Raw genomic sequence first — 9323 nt, 5'->3', positions numbered from 1 at the left:
GGAACAGGCGGGCCAGTCCATAGCATCAATGCCTTCCTCTTGCAGGAACTGCTGACACACTCCAGCCGCATGAGGTCTAGCATTGTCTTGCATTAGGAGGAACCCAGGGCCAACCGCACCAGCATATGGTCTCACAAGGGGTCTGAGGATCTCATCTCGGTACCTAATGGCAGTCAGGCTACCTCTGGAGAGCACATGGAGGGCTGTGCGGCCCCCCAAAGAAATGCCACCCCACACCATGACTGACCCACCGCCAAACCGGTCATGCTGGAGGATGTTGCAGGCAGCAGAACGTTCTCCACGGCATCTCCAGACTCTGTCACGTCTGTCACGTGCTCAGTGTGAACCTGCTTTCATTTGTGAAGAGCACAGGGCGCCAGTGGCGAATTTGCCAATCTTGGTGTTCTCTGGCAAATGCCAAACGTCCTGCACGGTGTTGGGCTGTAAGCACAACCCCCACCTGTGGACGTCGGGCCCTCATACCACCCTCATGGAGTCTGTTTCTGACCGTTTGAGCAGACACATGCACATTTGTGGCCTGCTGGAGGTCATTTTGCAGGGCTCTGGCAGTGCTTCTCCTGCTCCTCCTTGCACAAAGGCAGAGGTAGCGGTCCTGCTGCTGGGTTGTTGCCCTCCTACGGCCTCCTCCACGTCTCCTGATGTACTGGCCTGTCTCCTGGTAGCGCCTCCATGCTCTGGACACTACGCTGACAGACACAGCAAACCTTCTTGCCACAGCTCGCATTGATGTGCCATCCTGGATGAGCTGCACTACCTGAGCCACTTGTGTGGGTTGTAGACTCCGTCTCATGCTACCACTAGAGTGAAAGCACCGCCAGCATTCAAAAGTGACCAAAACATCAGCCAGAAAGCATAGGAACTGAGAAGTGGTCTGTGGTTACCACCTGCAGAACCACTCCTTTATTGGGGGTGTCTTGCTAATTGCCAATAATTTCCACCTGTTGTCTATTCCATTTGCACAACAGCATGTGAAATGTATTGTCAATCAGTGTTGCTTCCTAAGTGGACAGTTTGATTTCACAGAAGTGTGATTGACTTGGAGTTACATTGTGTTGTTTAAGTGTTCCCTTTATTTTTTGGAGCAGTGTATAATGGTGAATATTAAACACAATATTGATGCAGAGGGAGGGAATCAGAAACAACGTTTTCATAGCTGCTGAATGTGTGAAGTACAGCAACTGTATAGATAGCACCTAATCCAGCAGACATTTACAGTAGTGCATTAGCAAGGTTTTCAGACCCCTTGACTTTTTCACATTTTGTTATGTTACAGCCTTATTCTAAAATTAATTACATTTTAAAAAAGATCATTAATCTACACACAATACCTCATAATAATAAGGGTATCCCATAGAAAACAATTGGAAAATCCTATGACCTCAATTTCTTTTCCCCCTGCATGGTTTGTCCTTGGGGTTTCGCCTGCCAAATCAGTTCTGTTATACTCACAGACATTATTTTAACAGTTTTAGAAATGCTAGAGTGTTTTCTATCCAAATCTACCAATTATATGCATAGATTCTGGGCCTGAGTAACAGGCAGTTTACTTTGGGCACGCTTTTCATCCAGATGTCAAAATACTGCCCCCTACCCCAGAGAGGTTCAGAAGTAGTCCTATTCATTGTAAGTGTCACTCCAGGTGGACTCTACTGTTTTGGTGCGCGTGAACAGGAGCACGCTCCACGTTGTTTTTATCCGGTATTAGAAACAGTTTATTCTGTCTTAAATTGTATAGATTATATACGTTTTAGGGTACCTGAGGTTGGATTAGGAACGTTGTTTGAAATGTTTGGACCAAGTTTACAGATAACTTATTAGATACTTTGTAGGCATGTTCCGATCGAACATCTCTGGAGAGACCTGAAAATAGCTGTGTTGCGAAACTCCCCATCCAACCTGACAGAGCTTAAGAGGATCTGCAGAGAAGAACTGCAGAAATTCCCCAAATACAGGTGTGCCAAGCTTGTAGCGTCAGACCCAAGAAGACTCAAGGCTGTAATCACTGCCAAAGGGGCTTTGACAAAGTACTGAGTAAAGGGTCTGAATACTTATGTAAATGTAATATTTCAGTTTTTTTTAAAAATCTTTTGTCTAAAAAACAGTTTTTGCTTTGTCATCATGAGGTGTTAGGTGTAGATTGATGAGGAGAAAAACAGTTTAATAAACATTAGAATAAGGCTGCAACGTAACAAAATGTGGAAAAAGTTAACATGTCTGAATACATTCCAAATGCACTGTATGTACAGAGTGATGTGTGTTTGCACAGATCAATAGAGATCACATTCTAATGCACGAACACAGGCAGGAAACACAAGGCTTGTGAGAATTATTTGTTCACACTTCTTTCATACTGAGCTATGTGTGAACATGACTAACAACAGCAACACCACTGCTGATACTGAGAAAAAGTTCCCATAGTAACAGTACAGAAAGACCCTTAAACCTCATCATCATCCTTCTCCTCTAGTCAGTGACTGATTCAGGCCTGGAATACCAATAGCTATTATACAACTAATCAACCAATCACCCAGAATAATGGAAAGCAGCATTACAGTGATGATTGAGGCCCCCAGTCCAGGGTTTCCCAACCCTCTCCACAGGGACCACCAGACGTTTCACATTTTGGTTTTAGCCCTAATCTGGCACACCTGATTCAGTCTACTAACCATCAACCCCTTGACTAATTGATGCAGGTGTGCGTGTCTGGTGAACCCAGAGGAGAAGGTTGGGAAGTACTGCACCTTGTAGGTGGTCCTGTAGTGCCGCAGGCATATTTTTTATTTAACCGACCTGGAAGACCAGATGTGTTGAATTTAGGCAATCACGGAACTGATTCCTATGGAACGCCTTTATCGGCATTCCATAGATCCCTACTGTGTGAGACTGGATTTGAATAACCCTAGTCTAAGCTTTTTCTGTCAATCATGCCTTTAGCTGGTTAAGTGAAATGCTTCTCTCTTCTGGTAACTGTGAAGAATGCTCCATGTCACTTCAGCTTATCTAGAACAAAGCATCTGTCAACCCTCTAAAATGTTTGTTTCCCCAGAATCCAACTCCTAAATAAGTGTGTGGCCCATTAACAGGTGTGAGACAGTCATATGAAAACCCCTTTATCAGATCAATTAAAAAAAGGTCAATGACTAAAATATATCCTTGATTGTTGTACTATTTGTTTGTCAACCGGCCTCATAGACAAACCACATAGGCCGTGTCGGACCTTTGTCTTGCTACTACTTACTAAAACGACTGTTCTAATCACACTACAAATGTATTATTTTGTATGTCACACCATGGGCCAAATAGGTGACTGTAAATGGCATTGTGTTGTATTATGCAAGACACCACTCTACAAAATAAAATGTATTATAACCATACAGCAAATTAGACAATGTAGGCTACCCCCATATTCAAACCCATCTCAAAATTCAAGATCGCCCCTTTAATTAAGACATACGTTTTTTACCTGACTGGATTTTCAAAGACAGCTTGAAATGTAGCCTACATGTTGTGTGCTCATGTAAGAAGCAGTAACTCCCATTACTGACCTACACTAATGTATAACTAACGAACATGAGCGGAGACAGAGAGCTGGTTTTAAGCGCAGGGCGCAGCAGTTGTTTATTTAGTGTTGGACCACAGGAGGAGGCAGGTAGCTGGGTCCAGGGGCAGGCAGAAGGTCATACACAGGGTTCCAAAAGGGCAACAGTACAGGCAGGGAAAAGGCTAGTAACATAGTCCGGGAGATCAGGCAATAGGTAGGTAACAGGAAATCCGAGGCTAAAGTACATGCAGGGAATAGACAAAAGGCATCGTTAGTGAGGCAGGCAAAAACTTTCATACACGGGAGGGGTAACTCACGGAAACAAAGCACTCCGAAAGAAGTGTCACAAAACAAACAATACCTCACAGGGACGGGATGAAAAGAACTGAACTAATTAGTGCGTGATAATGACATACAGGTGTGTGAACAGGTGATTTAGAATTCAGGTGATTGGGATCTGGAGAGTGAGCTGCATTCAGGGGATCTAGGTGTTTGAGGGTGTGAGTTGGAAGCAGCCGTTACAATAACTGGGCTAATAACTCATCAACTAGCAAAGAATATCAAGAAATGTGCACACGAGCGACTCTGCGCTCTGATCTAAACTGACGTGAAAAGCGCATTCACTCGCGGGTGATTGAAAGATTAACACCCCTCTGGCTCCGCCCCTGTTACTGTATAAGATATTCATTTTCATTTCCATCTCTTAGAGATATTGTGTTTATAGTAGTGTCAAGGCAACAGTTAGTGTTAAAGTAACTTGTTGATAGACAGTAGATGTTATGACAGTTAACCTGTGGATAGACAGTAGACGTCATGACAGTTAACCTGTGGATAGACAGTAGATGTTATGACAGTTAACCTGTGGATAGACAGTAGACGTCATGACAGTTAACCTGTGGATAGACAGTAGATGTTATGACTGTTAATCTGAGGATAGACAGTAGATGTTATGACAGTTAACCTGTGGATAGACAGTAGATGTTATGACAGTTAACCTGTGGATAGACAGTAGATGTTATGACAGTTAACCTGAGGATAGACAGTAGATGTTATGACTGTTAATCTGAGGATAGACAGTAGATGTTATGACAGTTAACCTGAGGATAGACAGTAGATGTTATGACAGTTAACCTGTGGATAGACAGTAGATGTTATGACAGTTAACCTGAGGATAGACAGTAGATGTTATGACAGTTAATCTGAGGATAGACAGTAGACGTCATGACAGTTAACCTGTGGATAGACAGTAGATGTCATGACAGTTAACCTGTAGATAAACTGTAGATGTTAATCTGTGGATAGACAGTAGATGTTATGACAGTTAACCTGTGGATAGACAGTAGATGTTATGACAGTTAACCTGTGGATAGACAGGAGATGTTATGACAGTTAACCTGTGGATAGACAGTAGATGTTATGACAGTTCACTGCCAACCTATGACGTCTGTAGTCAACATGATGGCTGCTGAAAGATTCCTTCATGACCAAGTTCCGCCCACTCTCTCCTCTAACCCCACTCATGACATTGGCCACGTTCCAGGCTGACTACATTGAAGTCACCTGTCAGATCTCACAACTCCTGGATTGGTGTTTAACATATCAGTTAACCAAATCATACGGTATAGCAATCTGATGCCCATTGGTTGCTGCAAGCAACTCGACTGCAATATAGTCGGCCTGGAACGAGACGGCTCTCTCCTCGTTGTTGATAGATTGCGCAGTATTGAGCTCTGAACTCACAGATACAGGAAACTACTAACCCTGCTACTGTTCTCGCTCCCTCCCATCTCACTCTGACAGCTACAGTTTCCTCTTCTCTCTCTGGTTAGGCAGCCTAAGTGCTACTCTTTGGCCTCAAGTTTATTTCAAAGCTATGACTAAGTGTTACTTCTCTATAAAACTATGTTTAATGATTCATTTGAAAGTCAACAATACATTTTTCTTTATTTTCTACCGGCATGTAAATGGAATGACAGTGTTGATCAGATTAGCCATATAGTTAACTAGGTGAGGTTGTTGCTAGGGGCTGGTGCAGCTGCTGCTGTGAAGTTGTTTTTATTGAGATGTAACACGTCCTCTGTAGATGGTCTTGAGTGTGTTAACACATAAAGGATCAAGCAGACATGAGATGTAATTGTAAGATATACGCAGGAACGCAGTGCAGAAGGTGAGTTTAAAAAATATATAATAATAAATAAAATGGCGAAGCGTACTGAACATAACCAAAACAAATACTGACTGATGCTTAATGAGGTCTATATGAAGGGAGAGTAATCAGGGTGGTGATGAAGTCCAGGTGTGCACAATGTGGGTTGCCAGGTGTGCCAAATATGGGTTGCCAGGTGTGCACAATATGGGTTGCCAGGTGTGTACTATGTGAGTTCGCCAGGACCGGTGCTTAGTAGACTGGTGACGTCTTGCGCCAGAGGGAGGGAGCAGGAGTAGGCGTGACAGTAATAATGCTCAACACTTTTCTTTATTGGTTTTAACACAAGTTCCAGTGCACATGATAACCAATCAGAACTTACCAATCAATTATATCAACAAATGGCCATACAATGTCAAGAGGACAACAGTAACCATTACACGTTAAAATGTTTTACACAGTATCATTACAATGGAAAGAAAGATGGTAACGAATGTCAACAAATAACAAATTACAGATTAGATTAAATGTCAACTTTTTCTTTTTTTATCCCTCCCACCCATCATTGTATATTAATGGGGTGGAAGGAATCAGTAACATAATGGTGAATATAAACACAATATTGATGGAGGGGGAATCAGTAACAGAATGTTGAATATAAACACAATATTGATGGGCTGGAAGGAATCAGTAACATAATGGTGGATATAAACACAATATTGATGGGGTGGAAGGAATCAGTAACATAATGGTGGATATAAACACAATATTGATGGAGGGAATCAGTAACACAATGGTGAATATAAACAAACACAGTGTACATGCTAACAAATGTCAACAAATCCAAAATTACAATTCGATTCAATGTCAGCAAATTACTATACAGTATCGATAAAAACAACTTGATCTTAATCTGAGCAAGCAATGCAGGTTAAACAGTTTTTAACAGAATCATTACAACTGAAAGAAGGAATGTTACCTTTCATTCTTTTTACATATTACTTATTTGTACATTGGTGGGGGAATGATCAGTGATATACAGTAATTATCAACATAATATAGAGAGTTATGTAGCCTTTTCCTGATGTGCGGTTGAATGCAGAAAAGCTGCTTCTCATGTTTGATTTTGCTCCATTTTGCAACTTGCACTTTAAGTCACTCTGATCTCCAGCGCTCACTAATGTGTAGATGACCTCACACCACAGGTTATTCTCTGGTGACTTCGTCTGGATGTTGGTCACTGTGAATACCTCATAGGGAGGAATTAAGACTTCTCTCTCTCCAGTAAATACAGAGTAATATGATATGTCAGCTCCAAAACATGTGGTGATCTCAAAGCAGGACGTCTCTCCAAATGAATCTCTTCCTATTTCCCTGCCTAGAGTGCTCGAGGTGAAGGTGCCGAAACGAACCTTTTTGTTGACAACATCCTTATCAAAATACACTTTGGTTCTACGGTAGGTGGTCTTACATGTTGTTTGATTTCGTTTGAGCATTTGAATGGCCTCAGTTAGATAGAAGTGTAGGGAATGGTATTGGAATGATGTTGTCCCATAATTAGATCTACCATCTCTAACTTGTCTGTTGAAGTCCGGGTAGATCTCGGGCTCAGCATTTGTGTACACATATATAGCCATGGAATGTACTTTTTGCAGACCATGGATAGATGGTTTGGCATTTTCTCTTGCTTCGTTCCAGGCATTATTGAAGTCTGAATTGGTATTCTTCTCACGTGGGAGGTAGACTGTGTTCACCTCATTGTGCATGTTGTTACTGCAGCTAACGTATTGATCATCAATAGATGTAGGGGCCATGTCCAGTGGGAAAGGCTTCTGTAAAAGTAACATTTAGTTTCAATACATTACTTCACAAGACTTACCAGTTGTCTTATTCTCCCCTTGAGAACAGGGGTGAAAATCTGATATCAACTTTGGAGGGGACAATTACATTAAATTTTCTCAAGAGCAATTCCTGGGGGGGACACCCAAAGTAGTGCTGTAACACATAGCCTATGTTGTAATATGGTAAATGTATATTGAGGAACCAAAGAAATAAGGTGTTTGCCGTACTCCTAACTACCGGTACCCAAAACTACACAACTAATCACAACAGCAATACCATTGCCTTTAACAAATCTTAGTTCAGTCACCAGTTTAAGTTGAGAGTGGGGGTATCCATGGCATCTTCCAATTATGTTCCTATTTTACAAGTACAAAAAATGGAGAACCTTTCATAATGTTGCCAAACAATCACTCAACAAACTTACCTGAGACTCCCTGTCTCTGCCAGTCTGTCCCTGCATATCTGTCCCCAACTCTGCTGTCTGTGTGCCATCTGTTGCCTGCTCTGCCTAATGACATCATTGTGAAACATTTCCATTAGAATTTCATTTCTTTCTTATGAACATTTTATCAACTAGTCTTTCAGATATTAGGCTACTAGGGTTCTTACTTTGCGTTTTGGTGTACTGAAAAATACTCTGATGTCCGTCTTTTTTCTGACATTTTTCTCCCTGGCTGGCTACACACACACAGTGTGTAGGTTATTTACAGTAGGAGATGTGCTTCTACCATCTTATCTTCTATAATTCTATATGGGCTTCGATCTAAAAGGTAGCTAGCAAATGTGAAACGGATTGCAGTGACAAGAGTTGACAGCTGTATGAGTTCACCATTTACACAACATATGCTGCAACCTTTTGTAATTTTAATCGTTTGTTTCATATTGGCTGGCTTCCAACAATAGCTGAATTTGCAAAACCAGCGAGCACCAATTCCGTTTCAGTTGTGTTTGCTATAATCTTTTCTACCCGGGTTAAATAAAGGTGAAATAAATAGTTATTTTTCACTGATTTACCCAAAAGGCCCTCTATTGATGGAACGGCCCTTTTATGTATATTCTCTCATATCAGATATACTCAAGAAAACACTCAAAGTATTTCAGATTATTTTTCAAGTATTTAAACTCATGTCTGATGTCAATATAGATGATCAAACTATGAGGCTTTACAAGTCAAATAATGAATTCAGAATGAGAACTATATGATGCAGTAAACAACGTTCCACTATATTGTTCCGACAATTGAGGAACCCCTAATCTTTAGGGGCAGACAACAATGACAGTTGCATATGGATAAAATAAAAATAATCTCACCTGTCCATGGCCAAAAAACACGAACAGCATCAACGCTATCACAAAACCAGCCAAACCAATTAGGATAAAGTATTTTGTCCTCATATCTTAAGATGTCGTGAATGAGCCTAGTCAGTATGACCTGGTGATTCCTCCAGTATCCAGTCAGAGCTATGGTAACACAGACAAGAAAGATGAAGAAGAAGAAACAGAAGGACAGGATGAGGCCTCTACCACAGGAAGCTGGGGAGCAGCACAATCCATTTAGAGACAGAAAGGATATGACGAGTGCGGGTCGACTGTATGTAGATTCCTCTTTTGTTCAGCTTCAGGACTTGTGTTATGAAGCCTGTCTGCTAAGATCTACATATAAACTCAGCAGAAAAAGAAACGTCCTTTTTTCAAAGATAATTTGTCAAATCCAAATAACTTCACAGATGTTCATTGTTAAGGGTTTAAAACCTGTTGGGGCTAGGGGGCAGT

General features: G+C 41.4%; 1 protein-coding gene across 2 annotated transcripts; it reads right to left on the bottom strand.

Annotated features, from left to right (window-relative positions):
• Nucleotides 1–5924: 5924 nt before the first annotated feature.
• LOC106591673 (T-cell ecto-ADP-ribosyltransferase 2-like) lies at nt 5925–9105 on the bottom strand. Of its 2 annotated transcripts, XM_045716446.1 has the most exons (3): nt 8862–9105; nt 7975–8058; nt 5927–7540 (listed from the first exon to the last, which is right to left on the bottom strand). In XM_045716446.1, the coding sequence occupies exons 1-3, from the start codon at nt 8943–8945 to the stop codon at nt 6737–6739; spliced, it is 972 nt and encodes a 323-aa protein (XP_045572402.1). In that variant the 5' UTR covers nt 8946–9105; the 3' UTR covers nt 5927–6736. The 2 variants fall into 2 exon arrangements, with proteins under 2 accessions (XP_014038372.1, XP_045572402.1); XM_014182897.2 differs by lacking the exon at nt 7975–8058 and having other exon boundaries at nt 5925–7540; nt 8862–9050.
• Nucleotides 9106–9323: the final 218 nt, after the last annotated feature.

Source organism: Salmo salar, chromosome ssa04 (genome assembly GCF_905237065.1).
Source record: "Salmo salar chromosome ssa04, Ssal_v3.1, whole genome shotgun sequence".
Taxonomy (NCBI): domain Eukaryota; kingdom Metazoa; phylum Chordata; class Actinopteri; order Salmoniformes; family Salmonidae; genus Salmo; species Salmo salar.
The sequence above is the reverse complement of the archived record's forward strand: the minus strand, read 5'-3'. Positions and strand labels throughout refer to the sequence as shown.

Bases quoted from the DNA above. Each gene is read 5' to 3' on its own strand.
- LOC106591673 (XM_045716446.1), bottom strand. From the start codon at position 8,945: ATGAGGACAAAATACTTTATCCTAATTGGTTTGGCTGGTTTTGTGATA. The intron at 8,059-8,861 runs GTGAGATTATTT...TGATGTCATTAG, and splicing joins TGTTTTTTGGCCATGGACAG to GCAGAGCAGGCAACAGATGG. The intron at 7,541-7,974 runs GTAAGTTTGTTG...TTACTTTTACAG, and splicing joins GCAGAGACAGGGAGTCTCAG to AAGCCTTTCCCACTGGACAT.